The sequence below is a fragment of the Acomys minous genome (genome assembly GCF_964271855.1).
Source record: "Acomys minous genome assembly, chromosome: 4".
In the NCBI taxonomy this organism is placed as follows: Eukaryota; Metazoa; Chordata; class Mammalia; order Rodentia; family Muridae; genus Acomys; species Acomys minous.
Genome location: NC_140486.1, coordinates 61094440 through 61116703, shown reverse-complemented (window position 1 = coordinate 61116703; position 22264 = coordinate 61094440). Strand labels below are relative to the sequence as shown.

Below are 22264 nucleotides of genomic sequence, written 5' to 3'. Positions count from 1 at the left end.
GGCTCACTAATTAAACTCTAGGCTGCCTGGCAAGTGAGTTTGAAGGGTCCTCCTGCCTCTGCCCTCCTAGTTAGTGCTAAAATTACAAGCATGCACCACCCCACCCCACATTGTTAAATAGTTCTAGGGGGCAAACTAAGGTCGAATGCTTACAAGCCAAACACTGTACAAACTCAGCCGACTCTCCAATCCCAACAGTCCAGATCTTAAAGAAATCTCAAGCCCAAGGCCATAAGCCTGGGACTCTATTTTGTCTATAGTTCCTGGGTACTTTTTCTTTTTCTTTTTTCTTTAGTTCAGAAGACCCACACTATGGCAGACACTTTGCGTTTCTCAAATTTATTAGATTTTTCTCTCTAATTCGGTTGATCGGCCTCCACAACTGCCCTCCGGGGCTGTCTCTCTCTAACTGTAAATCCTCCGTTATCTCCTTGCTTTAAATCCTTGCTTTATCTCCCTTGACATCTTCCAGACACAATTTGAACTCCACAGCAGACGTGTCAAGGCTTTTTTTTTAATCATTTTTTAATTATTTTTATTTTTTAAATATATTTTATTAATTTATTCATATTACATCTCAATGGTTATCCCCTCCCTTGTATCCTCCCATTCCTCCCTCCCTCCCATTTTTCCCTTACTCCCCTCCCCTATGACTGTGACTGAGGGGGATTTCCTCCCCCTGTATATGCTCATAGGGTATCAAGTCTCTTCTTGGTAGGCTTTTATATCAGGTGTCACCGTCCACCTTGCCCCGGTGCTCGCACCCCACTCCCAGATCCTTGAGAGCACTGTGCTTGCGTGCGCCCCCTTCTCCTGACCCTGTTTCCTTAAGCAGACTCCCTCCTCAGTACTGACTGTGCTCACTTTGCCCTGACAAGCTCCCCCCACTGCATCCCATCCACCCTGCCCCTCCAGTACTCACACCGCAGTGTCACAGTCTGTGCTAGTCTATGAGGCATCCTTCAAGCTTTTCTCAACCCACAGAGCCTCCCAGAAGGCAAGAGCTGCATCCTAGTACCCTGTACGCTCACTGATTTGCACACTGCTACCCAGCCATTTCGTACCTGTCAGCTTCATTGTAGCTGAGTGAACCAGTGAAAGCGAATTCATGTTGTGGTGCTGTAGGAAACACAAAAGGGGGTTATAATACGAATGGGAGCCACAAGGAAAACTCCCACTGGGGATATCATATGAATGAATGATTTCAGCAGCAATGAAAATATATGAAATGTAAACACTGTGTCCCACATGTGAAGTGTTAGTCTGAATGGTTCATATCTATTAACTGATTTAATCTTTGAAATAATCCCTTTTATTATGTGTACATTCTCATACACCTTGCATGTTTATCATCTAAAACTCAAAACTAAAAGACAAACTTGTATTATTTTCATATTTACTTCAGAGTTGCTTCATGATGACCTGAGTAAGCCATCCACAGCCACTTCCTGATAATCTCTGAGGTCCACACTTATTTCGGCTTTTGCTTAGCAACCAACCTCAACACAAATTAAGCTCCCTTTAGTGTCATGTGGATAGAAGGTCACTGCAGGTGCTCCTGGTTCTGCTCCAGTTAGAGATTAAATCCCCCACTTGACACTGTGTCCAAACATTTGACACTTATGAGGGAATGACTCACTTGGGTTTGCAGTTCAGGGAAAACACTCCACTACGTTGAGCAAGGCATGGTGGCAGGACAGGGTTCTGTCCATGGCAGTGAGACAGAGATGACGTGTTCATATTGTGGCCAATCAGGAGGCATGAGGAGCCTGAAGTAGAGCTGGAGATGGGGTACCCTTTACGGTCCATCCCTGACAGCTTATATCTGCCCCATGCCTCCCCACCCCTGAAGTCCCACAACCTATCAAAGCAGCACCAACAGCTGCATGAAAATGAGTGTGGGGGAGGGGTAGGCCCCATTCAAACCAGAACAGAAAGGTTGCCTAAATTCTTTCCCTATGTGATTTGAGAAGCCTGGGTAACATTTTAAAAGGCACCCTGGTTTTGAAAAATTACAACCTCAAGGAGACTCATGGTGGCCCTGTTAGAGCAAGACAGCCTCTCCCATGGGAAAGCCGGTCCGGTTTTACCAAGTTTTCTTTTCTCCCTGTCAGTTGGAAGCTTCTACATGTAAAATTAATCAACATGTTTTCATGCCAGCAGCTTCTTTTTGGTTTATTTGTTCTTGTCCAATTTGACTAGAGCCTGAGATAAAACTCAGCAAGCAAACAACATTGCAGAGATGACGGGAACACTTTGGTTCAAAGTGAATTTCATTTTTAGCTGCCATAAAATTGTATGTATCAATTATTTCTAATATATTTTGCACATAAGTACTCTGTGAAATGGTTAAACTCTCAGGTTAATACACGTGCCATTTTATACAGTATGTTATGATGAGAACACATCAACTGTATTGACACACATGTCATTGCCTCGTCATCCTGCTGTGCAGCCAGCCTGTCTCTTGGACCTGCACCTTCACTATAATTCCATATTCTTCAATGACATAATTTCTACATGGACAGTTTTTTTTTAAGTACTCCAGGCTCCATACTCACCATCTACACTCTACATCTGAAAGCAACATGCCTCTTAGCCCACATGGGTCTGACTGCAGGATATTTGTATGTATGTGTGTGTGGCTCATTTCACTTAACAGAATGTCCTCTGGGCTCATCAGCATTGTTGCAGATGGTAGGATTTCCTCCTTTTATGGCTGACCAATACTCCACTGAGGACGAGCCACCCTTATCTATTCACTCATTTGTTAATGGACACTTGGGCTGATTGTACATCTTTACTGTTATATGGACATTAGCATAAAGATGGAAGCACTGCCAGTTCATCAGTAAACTAGTCTCATTTAATCCACCTTTAAGATGCATACCCAATCTATACCTTTAGATGTATGCCCAGTCATAGAACTGCTGGATCGTGTAGTAATTTGATTTTTTCTAATTGTGTTACTCACCTCCTTAATGGCTGCAATTTTTATTCCCACCAACAGTTTACAACTAATTCTTCATCTCCACTTTCTCTTCCCTACTTGCTCTCTTTCTACTCTTTTCATTTTTACTAGTGAATCCACCTGATTTTCATTTGCATTCACTGTGTCATGTTGACATTGAGCATTTCTACAAACTTCTGACCAGTTGTATGCCTTCTTTCAGGGGATACCCACTTGGCTCCTCCGCCCATTTTTAGTCAGTTTGTTTCCTTACTGTTAAGTTTTTTGAGTTTCCTATATATTTTGGATATAAACCTCAGAATTTCTACACTATCACTGTTAATATCAACTGTGAAACACCATTTCATCTCGAAGACCTAAAATGAAGAGATTCAATGAACATCCTAAAGACATAATCCAGCAAAATCTTGTAATATGTTTAGCGTGTAATTACAGTATAAATGGGATATCCTCAGGTTACACTTTGACCTTGAAAACTGACCCTCAAAGTGAACAGACGTAGCACAGGAGCTTACTTTTCCCCACAGCAGTGACACTGGCTGAGTGACATCTACTTAGCGTTAGATAAACTAATGGCAAATCCTTTCATTCTGACAATTCCAGCGGGATTATGAATCACCTTGGGAATTGAGCTGGTAAGTGTTCATTAAGCCCACATCATGGCAGGATGAAGCACGAAGGACCAGTAAAGCCAACAGCACTCTGGGAAATAATCTGAAGCCTGGACCTTACCTCATAATTATCTACAGGGCAAGGCCCCTTTTTCACTGCACAGAGATCCTACACATTCCTCCCACTCTGTCGGACAGTGTGGTTTATAACACTTTTCTGCCTCTGTGGGAAGTTACTCAAAGTGTTGGCTTTTTTTTTATTTCCTCCTTATCTCTGTTGTACCATTTATTTTTAAAATATATTAAGTCAAACCCTAAAGCTTTGATAATGATACAAATGGATAAATTGCTAACAAGATAAATGACACATGTACCTCCCCATTTCTATAGTAACAATTTCGTTCCGTTTCCTAAGAGGTTGGCAATTTTGCCTTTCTTTCCCGTTGCCATGGTAAAATGTTGACAGAAACAACTTGAGGGAGAAAGGCTTTATTTTGATTCATGGTTCCTGAGGGGATTCGTCTGTCATGGTAGAGAGCACATGACCGCAGGAGCAAGAGACCAGCTGGGTACATTCCATCAGCAGTTCCGTAGCAGAAAAGGAATAGGAAGAAGGCCCAGGCGAGAGAACCCCTAAGTCTGCCCTTACTGACAGGCTACACCCAACAAGACTCCACTTCTTCAGGATTCCACAATCTTCCCAAACAGCATCCCCGAAGGTAGATGAGAGCCAGGTGTTCAGACACATGAGCCTGTGGGGCACTTCTGACAGTGTCTGTCACATGTACAAAACTTACCTTTACAGCATTATATGTGAGTCGATAATTAATCTCAACACAAAAATATGACATTCTCTGTCTTATCAGAATATGTTAAGATTACCTAAATTGCAAATCACCTTTAAAAAGGCAGCAGACACACAGCAAGAGCCTGTCTTGTAACGACACCAAGAAAACACTGGATATCACTCTGAGACCATTTCAGGAAAAAAAAAATAACATGTGTATTATGTTTTCATAAATAATACACTTATTCTGCATTATTTGTAGCAGTGATGGTAAACATCTTCATCCTTTCTTTCCACTAGATATTTTCTCAATGATCTCTGACTCCAGCGGAGTGATGGTTTATGGGAGATATGACCAGTTCCTTCGGGAAGTTCTCAAACTACCCACAGCAGTTTTTGAAGGTCCTTCATTTGGTTACACAGAGCAGTCAGCCAGATCCTGTTTCTCCCAACAGGTAAGTTCCAAAATAAACCTTTCAAACACTGCTATTCTCTCTCTTTGAGTAACTTCCGGGCTTAGATGCCCAAATTCTTCTTGATAACAGAAGCTCGGAATATATTTCTCCAGCCTTAGATGAATGCCCTGTGACCGAGCAACTAACATACCTAAATAGTAATAATAACTAGTGCTTGCTGCCCAAGAAGCAGACACAATGCTAATTATTCCTACTATCTAATTTAGTATTTGCTGCAACATATACCCTCAGCATCCTTGTCATCAATATTGCTATATTATCTAAAGGACTGGATTGCCATTCAGCCCCCAAATGAGGTATGCTTGACCCCACACTAAGTCTTACCAACGTTCATCAAAGGAGAGGGGTCTCCTCGCATACCACATCACTGTCTGGGTAGTCCAACACATGATGAACTGCTGCCTAAATCTTTCACAATATGACATAGTAATGTTTGCAATAGATCTTGTTGCCAGGGAAGGCTTAGTTTACAGTATCTCCAGCTTAGACCTCTATGGAAGGACCATGTGTTCATTCCTCAGTACGATACAGTGGCAGTTTCTAAATTGGTGCACATAATATTCATTTACACTGGTATAAAGTTTAAACTAACCAAGTGTGCCCTCTAGAGCAGTCTGTGCAAGTAAAATATGAAATAAAGTTTACAAGGAAAAGAAACATATCCAGCAGCTACTGGAAGACCACACTGCTCACCCAGCTAGTGACATCATCAGTCTGCGTTCACGAGACCACCTGCAAAGTCGGAACTGCACCGGAGTCCCTCCTAGCATACATTGGTAGAAGTACAGCTATCTATCCTCCTCATGAGTAAAGACACAGCTGTCTGGACTCTACGCTAACTGCTCCTGGGCCATCTAGACTAGGGAAATCTTTGTGAAATCTTCAACATCCAAACTTCAACATCCAGGAGTTCCTTCCCGTCCATTCCTCCTCCTGTGGCCTGAGCCAGTGCAGTCTCCTCTCAGTGACTCCCTGGGCTTGGCATTTCTCCTAGCTGCATTCTGATACCCAATGTCCATTGCCTCTCTATCCCTCTTCCTCCTCTTCCTCTCCTCCTCCTTTGTCTTGCCTTCTTCCTCCTTTTCCTCCTCTTCTTCCCCTTCCTAGTCTCTACGGAATTACTGTTTACTCTCTGAGACCAGCATTTTTAGCTTCTATGTGAGTGAAAACACGTAGTATTTGTCTTTCTATATCTGACCTCCAACCATAAAAAGACTTGTATGTTCAAAAACAATCAAATATGATATTCTCGTGCTAAAAATTTATTTCAAAATATCCTAAATATTGTCCCATGACATCATTGTTTATTTATTCTTAATGATGACATATTTATACACATCCAGATTATAACAACATCTTGGAAACTTTAGGACCGATTATAATTTAGCTAATACAATTAAGTAACCAAAGTGGATACAATCACCTGAAAATTTTTAAAGTGAAACATATAAATACAAGTCCACTTTATTTTTGCTTTAATATTTCCCATAGCCTTTGTTTAAAAGGCTAGCATTTGGGGTCAGGGAGGAGGTGCACTGGAGAGATGGCTTAGAGGTTAGGAGCACTTGTTGCTTTTACAAAGGACCTATGTTCGATTCCCACCACCCACATGGAAGCTTCCAACTGTCTGTAATTCCAGTCATAAGGGATCTGACTCCTTATTCTGGACTCCCTGGGCACCAGGCACCTATGTGGAACACAGACAAAGATGCAGGCAAAGTACCCATGCACCTACATACATAATGTAAATAAATAAATAAATAAATAAACAAACAAACAAACATTTTCTTCTAGACATATAAATTATTATATCTTTTTAAAAATATTGTCTCCTTACTAATACTTCATACAATGCATTTTTCTCCATTATTTTGTTTACTTATTCACTTTACATCCTAATCTCAGTGTCACCCACACACACTCCTGGAGGTCCCCCATGGGTACCAACCTGCCGGGGCACACTAAGTTGCTGTAGGACTAAGTGCATCCTCTCCCACTGGGGCCAGACAAAGCAGTCCAGTTAGGGAAACGGAATCCAATGGCAGGCATCAGAGTCAGAGAGGACCCCACTCCAGTTATTGGGGAGACCCACATGATGACCAAGCTGCACATCTGCTACACGTGTGCAGGGGGCTTAGGACCAGTCCATGCATGCTCTTTGGTTGGTGGCTCAGTCTCTGTGAACCTCCACGGACCTAGGTTAATTGACTCTGTAGGTCTTCTGGTGGAATCCTTAACCCCTATGGCTCCCTCAGTCATTCCTCCAACAATTCCATAGGACTCTCAAGCTCTGTCTAATGTTTGCATGTGGGCCTCTGCATCTGTTTTCATCAGCTGCTGGGTAAAGCCTCTCAGAGGAGTTACGCTGGGCTCCTGTCTACAAGCACACAGCATAACATTAATAGTGTCAGGAATTGGCTCTCTCCCATGGCATGGGTCTCAAGTAGGACCTGTCTTTGGTTTGTCATTCCCTCAGACTTTGCCCCATCTTTGTCCCTGCACATCTTGTCCCTGCCCATCAGTCAAAGGCCTTGTGGGTGGATTGAAGTCTTTATCTCTCCACTGTAAGTACTGCCTGACTACAGGAGGTGGTCACTCCAGGTTCCTCATCCCCCACTGTTAGGAGTCTCAGCTAGGGTGACACATAGACTTTCTGGAGCTTCCTCTATCCCATGGCTCTGGCATATCCCAGAGATGCTCCCCACCTCCAATTTCTGTTCTCTCCCCTGTCCCTTTCTCCCCTGCTCTCCCTACTCCTAATCCCCACCCCTGCCCCCACCCCATCCCTTCTCCTACCCAGTTTCCTCCATCCATCCACCTCCAGTGCCTATTTTCTTTCCCCTTCTGAGGGAAATTCAAGCATCCTCCCTTGGGCCCTCCTTGAAGCTAAGTAACAATGTATATCTTAACAGCAATATACATATAAACCCAATAGAAAGCTCAAACATTATGAGGAAAGACTAAAACTAAGTTCCTATTAATAAGAGATTCAACGGAGCCAGAATCAGTTATTAGTGAGGCACAGGGTTTACCCAGAGCTATGGGCTTCAAAGACACTAGACCTCTTTGGGACTCATTACTACTAAACTATTAAGGTTCTATCCACCTTGCTGTCCTGGTTCAAATATTCATATAAGATAATTTCAGCAATTGACCACACAATTCCTGCTCTTCCCAAATTTCGGCAGAACCAAACACATTAGCCACTAACTACTCAGTGTGTAAGAGCTTGAGGAAACTCTGAAGGGAAGTCACTCACAAACAGCTCACCCAGAGGGGAGCTGCATACAGCCTGTGTCCTGAGGCACCTCTGAGCCAGTGGAGAGATTTCAGCTCTTCACCTGTCCTTGTTTTCACACTGTCCCTTATCGCTGAGAGTGAAGCTGGCAGACCCTCTGACCTGCTTCTGACTCGGGTTCAGTGGAGACGATCTGGTGTCATGTACATTTAGGCACAAGAAGCATTGGATGTTTTCACTTCTAAACTAGTGCAGCCACACCCTTGGGCAAGTTCTGTATCTCCCGATATGAGGGGTCAACTGAATGCTTTGTTCCTTTGTTATCAAAGGCCATTCTCTGACTTATACTTCTGTCATCATTTTTCCTTTTCTGGTGCAGAAAAAGGTCACATTAAATGGCTTTCTGGACACGCTCATGTCAGACCCTCCCCCACAGTGTCTGGTGTGGCTGCCTCTTCTGCATCGACTGGCAAATGTAGAAAATGGTGAGTGGTTACTGATGAGCCAAAACAGGATTTAAATTGTTCAAATTAGACCATCAAAACTATAGTTACCTCAGCCATGACAGTTTTAGAAAATTTCGCTTAGTGGATCATTTAACTAACTTACCCCCTGACTATCCAACCTTTAATGCTACAAAATTAGAAAAAATAATAATAATAATAATAATAATAATAATAATATTATTATTATTATTATTATTATTATTATTATTAATAGTAATTCATTGTAGACTCAATTACAAACTACCTGTGTTCAATATTAAGATCTCAGTAAAGGATATTTTGTTTTAGAGGTGAATTTCTCATGTTGGCATTTATGACATTAATCATTTTTTTCCAAGCAATCAGCCAGGAATAGGTGAAAGAAATGGCAAAGAAATAAGTGAAAACAGAAAATGACAGCAACTTGCTCGCTTTAAGGCATCTATTAAATGTTCTAAGTGTCCACTAAGTAATTGAACTAATATTGAAGTAATATTACTTAGTTGAATATAAGAAAAGTATAAATTTCACTGCTTGTTTCTTTTCAAAAATAGCAAAGGTTTCTAATATAAGACATGTTTACCATTGATATGTCCACATTTAAATGGGACAGGGTTTAAGGAAATTTAACATAGAACAGACTAGAGCCTCTATTTAATATTTGTAGGTTTGTCAAACTGTAAAATTTTCTCCAATTTGAAGAGAAAATAACCTATTCCATGTCTATGCATTGCCTTAATGTACTGGAGATCAAGTTGGCTTCATTTTAAATTCTCGTTTGGAATTTTCACCGTCTGACTGTTGTCTCTCAAAGTTTACTCTGTTTTGCTTTGGGAGAAAATTTAAAGAATAAACTTACTAATTCCTTTGCAATTACTAAGAGTCACACATATGCAAGAGCCAGGAAATGCCTGCTGTGGGACAGAGGGGTGCAGAATCTGGGCAGCATTCCCAAAGGAGTCCTGTGCCAGTCATAAGCTGTGATTTCAGTTCTGACATCAGCATTTCCTGTTCCTGGAGTTGTTTCTTAGGCTCCTGTCCAGAGCAGTTCCCCAGACTCACCTCACACCCTTAGCTTTCTCAGGAGCCAGAAGAGGGGCTGTGGATAGTCTTTAAACAGCAGTACACACAGAAGACATTGTGTCCTTTTCTCGCATTTTACTGTTTTTTTCTGCATTTTACTTTTTATCATCACTTATTGTCATCTGTATTACTTGTCTTGCCCAATTAGTCAGATAGTAATTTATAAACACAAAAAAAGAATGCTGTTGTTGTTGTTGTTGTTGTTGTTGTTGTTGCTGCTGCTGCTGCTGCTGCTGCTACTGTTTCAGTATTTTTTACCCACAGCTTGAAGACAATTTAGATTTGATTTAAAATCAACTTTAAGTCTCAAAGATGTTACTTGTTCATCTTGGCAGGTCACATTTCCTTGTAAAACAAGTAAAGTGTCTCTCAAACAGACAAAGTCAGAACTGTGTTCAAATAATTTGTTCATCTTTTAGAGACCTATTTTTCTTCCTCAGAAAAGAGAGAGAGAGAGACAGAGAGAGAGAGAGAGAGAGAGAGAGAGAGAGAGAGAGAGAGCGTACATTAGATAAAGGCAATGTCACTTATTAAATAAGCCCATTAGCTATTCTATTTTTTCAAGGAACTCAGTTCTCTCATCTAGTTTTTCTATTCCCCCATTTAATTTCTTTTTTTCTTTCTCCCATTTTCTATCACATTAACATTTGCCCCTGCCTATTGGGTACTTAACTGCGTTCATCCATTATGCTTCCCTGTCCTCACGACCTCTGCTGGCGTCCAGGGAATGATGTGGGGGAAGGACTAGTCAGTTTGGGTAATTTACATTCTTATGACATAAGAAATAGGGGTCAAAAGAGCAAAAGGCATTTCGGAGATTTGTGTTGCCAAAGGACACTCATTTTTCACCCCACTTTATACCTACCCCTCGCCCCACCCCCACATACACACACGCACATGCTTGGAAAGTACAGTTCCAGGAAACACTGCTCTCAGTCTAAATTGATCACAGTCTGAAGTCAGCAAAGTGCACCGCTGAAGAAGAGAATTCCTTGTAGGTGGTGTTTTTCTTTAGTCTAGTTTACACTTTTCCTAGTTTTATTTTTTCCCCCCCTAGTCTTCCATCCTGTCGAGTGTTCCTACTGCCACAGTGAAAGCATGATGGGCTTTCGCTACCGATGCCAACAGTGTCACAACTACCAGCTTTGCCAGGACTGCTTCTGGAGGGGCCACGCAGGAGGTTCCCATAGCAACCAGCACCAAATGAAAGAGTATACATCATGGGTAAGTGAGGGCCAGCTGTGTTTAATGTTGGGCGTGTGTTACCCAGCATGAAAAGGAACGTTAAAGCGTGGAGTATTGGTGAGGTGTCTTCTCTGTTGCTGTGATAAAGATCAAAACAAAAAGTAGCTCATGGGAGGAACTCCCAGGTGACAATTCATCACTGAGGGACATCAGGGCACGAACTCCAATAGGAACCTAGAGGCAGCAGCAGAAGCAGAGGCTGTGGAGGAACCTTGTTTATTGGCTTGCTCTCATGGCTTGCTTTTCCTATAACACCCAGGACCACCTACCTCCCCAAGGTGGCATTCTCCACAGAGGGCTGGACCCTCCCACAGCAATCATTAACCAGGAAAACCCTCCACTGACTTGTCAGTAGTTAGATTTGATGGCGGCATTTCCTCAGTTGTGGTTCCTTCTTCCCAGAGGACCTTGACTTGTGCCGAGTTGATTTTTTAAACAAATAAACAAACCTACCAGGACAGCCATTGCTCATCTTCCTCGAATCTCTTACCATTTGTATCTGAGACTTAAAATACTGAAAGAACCAAATCATGGTTCTTCTCAGGATATGGACAGGTCAGCTCTAATCTAATCAACAGAAAGGCTGGCAGCCTTGGGTTAGTCTTATTTTACTATAAAGTGTGCATTTTGCTAAGTTTCACATTGCTTTGTTTCTATGCAAATTAGAAAGAAAAAAGATAGATAGATAGATAGATAGATAGATAGGTAGAAAGAAAGAATTTCCTAAGATCCCTAATCTCTTTCAGCTGGATGACTAAACAGGAGTATGAGAACGTGTGCTTAACAACAGTGGTGCAATTTCAGATATTTTACAGAAGGAGAGGGAAATATATAGTTTTAAAGTCATCTTTTCTTAGTATGTGTAGTTAGTTGTTAGTAAAAGTGACCTGTGAGTGTCCAAGTGGCAGTAGCCTGTGGCACCTGGTCTGCAGAGGAATAACACTGGTGTGGTCACTGATTGTGCGGCTCCCTTTTTTCTGATCTACCTCAACTAAGTTCAGTTCTCACTCAGTCGCCTGTGTTTGTTGGTTTGGGTCGGGATTGGTTGCTGTTGGCTGTATCATCAGCTAAAGCCACTTGAGCTACTTAAAATAGTTCAATCGCAGGAATGCAAAGTTGTACGTGTCATTACCTTCAAACATACCTCGTAGGCTCTATGTAAAGAGTAACTTGCGAAAGTCAGTCCCCGCTCTCCACTCAACGGTGGAGACTTTGACTCGAACTCTGGTGCCGCATTTTTTACAACCTCCCCTTGATGGGAAGGCCTGGTGGTACTCAGAAGAAGGATAGCAACTTACCAAGAAGAGACTTGATACCCTATGAGCATATACAGGGGGTGAAGGTCCCCCTCAGTCACAGACATAGGGGAGGGGAAAGTGTCAAGGAGAAAGGAATGGGAGGATACAAAGGATGGGCTAACAATGGAGATGTGATATGAATAAATTAATAAAATATTTTTTAAAATAGTAACTTGCTAACCATCTTTATAGTCATACATCTTGTGTGACTTCCTGAGGAGACAGGAGCGAACATCTGCCTACCCACTGGGAATCTGGATGCCTCCTACTTTCCTGTCTAGAAAGGCTTCTTATCATCTTCCTCCCTTTACAGTTGTTAGTCCTCCCATCCCCGAAGATTTTCTGAGATGGTTTGAGTGGTCCCCTAAACCTCAACACATTTCCCGCCGCAGAGGGGCTGCTTCCACTCAGCATAGCATCTGCAGGACTTTGCTCCAGCATGCAGTCACGGCCTCTGCCCAGCTTCCTCTCACTGAGAGGGCAGGTGCTCCAAGCAGAATCATTCAAGAAATGAATCAATCAAGAAATGAGTGAACGCATACGCAACTATTAGTAAAAATGTTAAACTCATCTGATAAGGTATATGATCAAGGATGTCATGTTGTTCTTTCTAGAAATCGCCTGCTAAGAAGCTAACGAATGCACTAAGCAAGTCCCTGAGCTGTGCTTCAAGCCGTGAGCCTTTGCACCCCATGTTCCCAGATCAGCCCGAAAAGCCACTCAACTTGGCTCATATCGTGTGAGTATCTCTGGCCCCAGACTGAGATGTGATTTCTTTCACTCACACGTGTCTGGAGCACTCATACCAAGACAATTTCAAATCATTTGTCAGGGACCAAGGTTTATTCAGTCTTTTTGATTAGTATACAAAGAAATGAGTCTCAATTTAAACTTTTTCACATATATATATGTGACATATATATATATATATATCAGTACACTTTGTTCTTATTCATCCCCCAAGACCTTCCCCTGTACCTGTTTGCCTTTGTTGCTGGTCCCTTCACCCCAAAAATTTCCCCTTCTGTTTTCAACACACACACACACACACACACACACACACGCTTAATATATTTTTAAGTATAAAAGCAATATAATGCCAGCATAGGCCAAACACCCACAAAACCAATGTAAAACCCACTCTGTATAATGTGGCTAAATCATTTTTAAACGTTTTTTAAAAATCAGGCTCCAATAAATAAATCAAGAGTACATAAACCTGAGAACTATCCCAAGGGGACACATTCTAGTGATTACCACACAGGAGCCGCTGGGCTAAAGTCTGCTCTTGTCCTTGGCATCACCAAGGAGACACAACATCCGAGTTGCTCATGAAGGACCACAGGTGGAGCGAGTCTGTGCTGTGTGAGCTCTGCCAAGGCTCACTTTCCACTTGCTGCTCTCACCTCCATGCTGCTGGGCAGAGTGAGTGCAAGGCCTGGTCCTGAGAGCATTGCAGTACAGCAGAGTGAGGGTGCTGCCACAGAAAACTGAGTCACAGTGAGCCTCACTGAACTTACCCATCTAGGGCCTTATACACACAGCAGTTGGATTGTGTGTGTGTGTGTGTGTGTGTGTGTGTGTGTGTGTGTGTGTGTGTGTATGTGTGTATGTGTCTCTGTGTCTGTGTATCTGTGTGTGTGTCTGTGTATGTCTGTGTGTATGTCTGTATGTGTATGTCTGTGTGCATGTGTGTCTGTGTATATGTCTGTGTGTATCTGTGTGAATGTATTTGTGCACATATACATGTGTGTACATGTGTGTGAATATGTATGTATATGTGTATTCACGTATGTATTAGTGTGTATGTGTATACATATATGTGCATGGACATATGTGTGTATTGTGGGTATGTGCATATCCATGTGTGTATTTGTGCATATGTGCATGTGGGATATGTGTGTATGCATGTGCATATATGTATATGTGTATGTGTGTATGCATCTGTGTATCTATGTATGTGTGTGCATGTGTATATGTGTGTACACATGTGTATATGTGTATATATGTGTCTGTATGTACGCACATATATTTTAATGTGCTTTAAGAAATGTATGACAGTTAGTAGCAGGTTCTTTCATCACAAGTCTTTTATCAAGCACAATACACTGAAAATACGAGAAGGAACACTTTAATAACTACCAAACGCTAATACCTCGCTGCGCACTTAACGCTTTTAATGTGTTGTTTCCAAATATGGCTTAAAACAGAAAAGGCTGGAGAGACGACTCAGTAGTTAAGAGCACTGACTGCTCTTGAGAGGACAAGTTTGGCTCCCAGCACCTACCCAGCAGCTCACAATTATCTAGAACTAACTCCAGTTTCAGGGCCCAGTTCTCACCTCTGGCCTCCCCTGGCATCAGGCATGCATGTGGCATACTTACATACATGTAGGCAAATACTCATACACAGAAAATAAAAAATTAATAAAATATCTTTTTAAAGAACATAAAGAGGACTGTGGCCATAGCACAAAAACAAATAGTATGGTTTTTAAACATTTTTATTTTCTAGAAAAGACCATCCTGAAATAATTTACGAATCGCTTTATTGATTGTGGTATAAGCCACATCTTTTCATTGTTTGGACATGTGTGCATATTCATCTGCCAGTATAGAAGTATCCAGTGCACAAAGTAAGCAAACAGACAGAGGCAGGGAAGAGGTGACAGCGGGAGGAATATGAGCGGGCACGTTGTGTCATGCACTGTGTGTCCAAGAGGTCGAAGCATTGAGAATTAGAGCGAAAACTCAGAAAAAAAAGCATTTGTTATTTGTTAGTATGAATGTATGTTAATTTGTAAATTACTATCAATTCCTCAAAGTTACTATTTAGGGGAAAAATCACGTAAAGTGAATATTTACAAAAAGATAATTACACATCCTGGTGTGGCATGGACCACGTCTGTGTTAGGAAGCCCATGCACTGGAATGTAATACTGTTGTCTTCAAGGCATGTCTTGCTGTGCTTGTGTTAAAACTTGATATTACTTTTCCAAAAAGTGTATAGAGTCGTGAGCAGAGAAAAGTCATTCTAAGGTCCGTAAGTATAAACTGAGGCAAAAACACATGGCATATACTTAACTATACATAATAAATTAATTAGAAAATATTTTCATTAGGACTTTTTAAAGGTCCGACTTTTAACTATGGAAAACGCAAACGAAAAAATATGATGTTGGTAAGACTGTGTAGCCAATTAAACATTTCACAAGAAGCCTGAGAGAGAGTAAAGAGAGACTAACTCACTAGAACTTTTAAACAGCCAGGTGGGCTAGCACCCACCTTCAGCCTCAGCACTCAAGAGGCAGTGGTGGGTAGATCTCTGTGAGTTGGAGACCAACCTGGACTACTTAGCAAATTCCAGGCCAGCCAGGGTTACATAGTGAGACCCTGTCTCAAAAACAACAACAACAACAACAACAACAACAACAACAACAACAACAAATCAGGCTGTGGTAGTACTAACTTAAATACAAGCACAAGCACATTTGCATATTGAAATGAAACATGACAAAGAAAATGCTATTGCCTTCAGGAGCCAGGGGATTTTATGTACATATACTGCCAGCAAACAATACTGCCAGTCATGAATCGGTTCCTAAACAGAAGTGGGCAGGCGGTGGCATTTTTGTATTACTCGTGTGTGCTTGACTATGGCATTGCTTATAAATGTTGCCATGATTAACACTGTCTATTCTGTTCCACTTCCTTGCTGCCAAAAGTGACACTTGGTAAGTGATTAACACCCCCACTCACACTTCCACTAATTTACAGTCATAATGCTAAGTAGTTATGAGACGGAAAACAAGTGAGCCACATAAGGCTAGTTTAAAACCTGTCCTGCCTTGAGTGGAACCTTTGCGGTTATAAGGAGGCTGTCAGTGTTAGATTTTTATAATTTCCCGGCTAAGATTTATAGAAAGAAAAAAATTCTTTGTGTGTTGCTTCTGAGACTCACTGTTCATGTGGGGCTCTTTCACTTTAGCAAGAATAAGCACACTTACCACCTCCCACGTGGTGCCTGTGCCAAGGAAAGTAACTTGTCATTGGGTGATGGCGGGAGGCAGGAACTTTTATCACTTTCAAAGCTGCCATTTTCTGCTCCAAGTTCAATGTATTGATTGGTGACCCTTACTTAACCATGAAACAATTTGCTAATAAACCTCATTTTTAGTTTTGTGGTGACCAGTTTCAATAAAGAAAACTGGCCAGGCTAATTAAAAAGCATTCTCAATCCATTTGTTTTCCATCTCCTAGATCTAGAGCAAAACGGAAATGGGTTTTGTTTTTCAGCTGTCATAACAAAACAAGAAGTGTGGGGCCAACTTCTACTTTTTAAAAAGCTACAATGAACATACTTCATCCCAAGTGCTGGTTTAAGACTCACTGTGCCCACCTTCCTAATTAAAGGGCATCTGGATGCACTGATCATCCTGCCTATAAAATTAAGTTGTTTACGTTAAAGCCCAATTGGTTTTAACTACTTTTGTGTTGCTCCCTTGTCACAAAGGTGCATCCTAGGTAAGTATCTGAGCTCTGAGATTGCTTTCTGAAGCCCAGGGTGGATGACATTGTGAATTTTGTGTCCTCATCCAAGAAGTAAGGTGACACACAAAACCTTAGAATGTCGTGCAGCTACTGATACCAGGAAGAGGCTTCGATGAATTTTCACAGGCAGGGCTGCTATTTTAAAGACCTGCAGTACTTCACACCACACAAGATGAACAAGTCCACACGTTGTTGTAAAAAGCAAACATCCAAATCCAACTTGGGTTAATGGAAGGCATTTACATTAACTAACTGTTAATCGGCTCTCTTAGACTACTGCAACTAATGTGTCATCTCTCAAATACTCTACATTGTCCATTTAAAATGTAGGATTATGGTAAAAACTAAACGTTCCTCTTTCCAAGTAGAATGCTTGCCTAGCATACTCACAGCCCTGAGTTGGGTTCTCGGCACCACATAAACCCAGCTTCATGGCAAACGTGTGATCCCCGCTATCCAGGAGGCAAAGGTGGGAAGGTCAGAATGTCAAGGTCATCCTCAGCAACATATCAAGGCTAGTGTGTGGCTAGTCGAGGCTGTGTGACTCAATAGGTAAAAAAATACCAGCTCAGTGGGCCAAGTAAATAAATGTTCCCTCTCACTATGAATGATGGCCAAGTAGGTCCTATATCTTCTGAGCTCTAAATTATTATTCAAGATCTAACATTAACCTAAAATAATACCCCCAAAAATGTCTAGGGGATGAGATAGGGACCTGGGCTCTATGGTTTTATCTGATGTGGGACATACGTGATAAGATGAAATGGAAATAAAACAGAGGAAGACAGACCCAGTACACTTGCTGTGGGCAGTAGTGAGGCGCATTGGTCCCTATTTTCCCTCACCCTTGTTATGAATACAATAAAACCTACAGAACGGTTGACAGCCCGCACATACCCTTCCACGTGGTCAGCCAGCGAGCCTGAACGGGACTCCTGGTGCTGCGACATTGCGCATGCGCACAGAGGCCAGCCCTCATTACTCCCATGTCTCCTAATAGCTCCCTTCAGTTTAGCTAACCCTCTGCGCTGTGGAGGACCTGTGTCTGTAAGCTGCCATTAAAGTGACTCCATTGGCGTTTAGATATTATTGGCGGATCTTGTTCTAGAAGCAATTCTGACTCTTGTACCTTTTCTCCGTGGACGACGGGAAGCTCTCGTCTGTAACTTTGCCTTAGCTTTTCACACGTGTTGCGCTCTGTTTCAGGCCTCCGAGACCTGTGACCAGCATGAACGACACACTCTTCTCGCACTCTGTTCCCTCCTCAGGAAGTCCCTTCATCACCAGGAGGTGAGTCCGCAACGCTGCCAGTAAATAAGCCTCTCCTTCCTAAATAAACTTGATGCTATTGGTGAGAAGAAGAAAAAAATATCCTACTGGAGACCAAACGCAGAGCATTATTGTTATTATTGGAAACAAGCTTGTAAATGCCCATTACTTGTTCTCAGTTTTTCTCATATGGACATATGGAGGTCTGGGTTGGTTCTGGAGGCTTATGTACGTTCTGGAAATCTGCGTTATATCCTCCCCCAGGGTAAGAATTTGGGGTACAGTTCAATTGTAGCAGTTTTACATATGATTTCTGTCTTACTGAGCAAATCATCCAATGACCTGGGGAAGCAAGGCGTTGGAGTTACATGCGCAGTGGTGTATTATGACAAACAGTCTGAAATAACTCATTATCTAAGACTGCAGATGTGAGCGCGTGTTCTTCCGGGTCACCTCTGCAGTTCCTGTGGCCAGGGCTAAAGGCCAAACCTAGAATACCGTTTCCATATACATAATTGCACGGGTACTATCAAGAAGTGTTCAAAGGTGTGGTTTTGTGTCTCATCCTTTTTTTTAACGAAGTCCACCCTGTGTGTTCAAGGAACAGGAAACCCATGCACCCCTTTGAGGGTTAGTATAGGAGCACACAGGGCCCATTTTATGAAACATCACAAATCAACAGCAGTAAGTTATTTGGTGAACACATCGAGAGTCTCACAGGAAAGCAGGGAGAAAGGTAGGGAAACAACCAAAAGATTGGCCATCAGACGCCAACTGCCTTGCAGCACAATCCTCCTTTTCCCTGAGAGGCTGAGCAGGTGCCAAGGTCACTGCACAATGTTCTGGTTCACTCTACAGAGGGTCTAAGTGAGAAAAACTTATCAACTGCATTTTGAATTCTTCCTCTTGCATCCCCATCGGCGGGAGCCTGGGGTGGAAAAGTTCCCCTTAAATATCATAAGCAGAACAAGGAGAATGTGTTTCTCCATGGTGTTTTCAATATCTAAGTTAAATCTGAAATAAACAATGAGACCTTTATACCACTGAACATGCACAGCAAAAAAAAAAAAAATGACATTTAGGCATTCCATCACTTCTCACGGCCATCTCTGCTGAGAACCACCCACACATAAATCCATCTTTCCTGAAGGAAATCATGTGGTCAGTAGGAGACACAGGCCTGGGTGTCCCTCTAGGGAAGACTTGATGCGCTTCCTAGAACGATGCTGTGAATTTTAGGAAGTGCTGCATTCTGCAAACGCCACACCGAGGCAGACCCCATCCTTACCGAAGGTCGTTTTATATCATTTCAGCTCGGACGGCGCTTATGGTGGATGCGTCTAGATGGATAACATGACTTCCTGTTCCCTAAAAATATCCCTAAATACTTTGCGCTTTTCTGCCTCCTTTATTAACCTAGAATGCGGTCGCTTCCCTTTCTTCCCATCCTACTTCCTGTGAACCACAGATTTGTATAAAAACTTGTGGCTCTTCTCACTGCCGACACTGGACTTCAGCTTCTGGTTTTAGGGTGTTGCTCAATAAAGCTGTGTACACTGAACGTCTATTCTCTCTGAGTGGGCCTCGCTCTGTCCATGGGAGGTTTCATTGCCTGCCCGCCTCAGGTCCCTTGAGCAGTTAATAGCATCCAGCCCTGTGGCTAAGCACTCACCCAGAAAGCTGTATGCAAACAGCTTAACCTTTTGGGCATGGTCCGTAGGCCCATTCTGAGTCTTTAAACAGGTTGCTAGGAGGCTGCTGTTTCCACCTCAGTATGAAAATCCTTAGTCTTGTAGTGGAGACAGTGGGTCTTCAAGAGAAGGCTGGACTGTTTCTCAGCTCTTCCTCTTTGTTCTCATTATATTGTATAACTTGCACAGCCTTGTGATAGTAGGAGGCGCCTGCATTGCCAGGGAGTAGGGGTGATTCCTAAGACCTGTGAATTAAGGATCCTTGAGGAGTGGTCCATCACTGGATGAACAAGGGCCTCCAGCTAGACCTTAGTGCTACTAAAGGGCTCACAGCATTTCGATGCCATTGAGCCAGGGCTACTTTCTTGTCAAAGAAAGATCATCTGGTTCCCACCGGAGAGGTGATTTTGGAGCCAGTTTCCCACTGCTGAGGCTTCATTTCTCCCGCTTCGTGCTGCTGTCAATGACTAGCTTCCGCTTTCGTTACCACAACACACACTAAAGTTGGTGCAACGTGCAACTACATCATGCCAGAGGCATACGTGAAAGGCCCCCTTCCTTCTATAGCTAGAGCCAGATTAGTAAAACATGACCTACAACTTGAGCCCCATTTGCATCACATCGCAGTGGCCCCTTTGTAGTTAGTCCCAGTCAGCTTGAGGGGAAACTTACACATCTGTTTTATTCGGCCTGTGCTGTCAGTCACTTGTAATGTGACTTAAGCATCTTAGCTATCTGAGAATGATGAGTCAGGCCAAGGGCAAGCTGGAATCGTCACAGCAAGAGCCTCGCTAAAGACCACTGGCGTCACCTCCTCTGGTCCTTTACAAGCCTGGCACTTTGATCTTCAGAAGGCACTAGGAAGGGTCTTTGAAGTCCTTTCGCATTCTAATGATCCACCTCATGCAGATTTACAAGTGTGGAGCTCTGGTCCCACCACCGTCTGTTGCATCTCCCTGTTCTTACATCCCTTTCCAGCTAGATACTCAATTCACTTTCCCATTAGCCAAAAGGAAGATGGAATTCTTCAAGTCCTGGGAATTCTAAAGGCTCATCTGTGTGTCATATGAGCAAATCTATACTCAATGCCAGTTAGCAATTGGTAGGAAGTGGGTCAGACAACAACAAATTCATAGACCAGTTCACCTCATTCATTTTCCCGACCATAAATGACATCCCTAAACCCGGATTGTTTTCTTGTAAATTCACATGAAAGCGTGGTTGTATCAGTGAAAGTCTATCATCAACAGAAGAGCATGACAGGCCAGCAGTGTTGGCTAAGCTTATGAGAGATGGTACAGCAGCACCATTGCAAAGACAGCCAACAAAGACTGACCACAGAGCCAGGCTCAAAATCCCTTTCTCCTCTTGGCTGTTCACAGTGTATTAATTCATAATGTCAGCTATCTCTCTTGGCATCCTGCCTTCTCTGCAAAATCTTAAGTATCTGCCCAAATCCCCTGCTTATTGTGTAAGCAAGACTAATCTACCTCTTTCCCATGTTAAATAAGCAGCTTTAATTACGGCCCATCTTCTTCCCTAGCCACTTAAAATTACGAATGGCTGGTGTCTTTTGCTTTCAATATTAAGAGCATGATTTAAAGATTTCACAAGCATTTCCATAGTCATAACTTCTAAAGGGGTAATATTCACAAAAATAGCTACATTGGCTATTATATATGGTATCTAGCTAGTTCTTCTCCTTCTTTAAATATTACAAAATTGTTTGTATAAATTATATAGTGTTCTGAATACAATCTAATGTACTTTTTCCCATTTTCCGTTTTTTTTTATTACTGTCACTGCATGAAGCCCTGCAGTTCCTGTGAGAAGGGCACCCACAGACTCACCCCAACCACCTCCCAAGTCCTGCCTTTTCCCAGCAGGATAGCCTTTCCATGATATTTTCCTTGCCTGCCTTGTTGGTCATTTTGTTTTCTGCCTCATGTTTTCAGTCAAAAAAAAGAAAAAAAGCAAAAAAAAAATGAACTAATTCCCTGTGTCTGCTTTTATTCTTCTCAAACATTTCTGCTCACCCAAAGATTCTTCCCTTAAGGGCCAACCCTTAATCTGATTTAAAAGGGTCAAACCATATTATAGGCATCCATGTGGGTAACAAGTTCAGCCTCTGCTTCTGAGAGGCAAAGCTCCCCCATGGCTGACGTTTGTCTAAGGTTAGATCTCAGCCATCTCCAGTAACAAAACCTGGCAAATTCAGGGCATCACCTTGATGGTTTCCTCAGGACCTTCACTATTTCAGTGCACATTGCATGAAATTCTACGAATACAATAACTACACTCTGTAGGTAATCTCTATTTCAAGTCATTTATAAGCTAGAATTAACACAATCTTCAACCAAAGTTCTGATTTCCATAGAAACATGTTGGCACATCATTAAAACCATGGTTGTCCCACGTCACTGACCTTTCTTCTCTTATCAGGATCCTTAGTGTTTGAGCATGTTCCTTACACAGAAGACTTCACTATAGATTCTCTTGACAAACATACAATCAATACAACTTGATGATATTAAGGAAAAACATAACATATGAGGTCCAG

The 22264-nt window shown here is 42.2% G+C and overlaps 1 protein-coding gene across 12 annotated transcripts in view; it reads left to right on the top strand.

Moving 5' to 3' along the window:
* DTNA (dystrobrevin alpha) overlaps positions 1-22264 on the top strand; it is a 352112-nt gene that overhangs the window by 277539 nt on the left and 52309 nt on the right. For 11 of the 12 annotated variants that reach the window (XM_084780878.1, XM_084780875.1, XM_084780876.1 and 8 more), the window contains 5 exons: positions 4670-4824; positions 8463-8568; positions 10709-10875; positions 12809-12933; positions 17951-18034. In XM_084780878.1, the coding sequence (XP_084637004.1) occupies positions 4670-4824; positions 8463-8568; positions 10709-10875; positions 12809-12933; positions 17951-18034 (637 nt within the window). Of the gene's footprint in view, positions 1-4669; positions 4825-8462; positions 8569-10708; positions 10876-12808; positions 12934-17950; positions 18035-19326; positions 19575-22264 lie in introns of those variants that run through there. The other variant, XM_084780874.1, reaches the window with a different exon arrangement.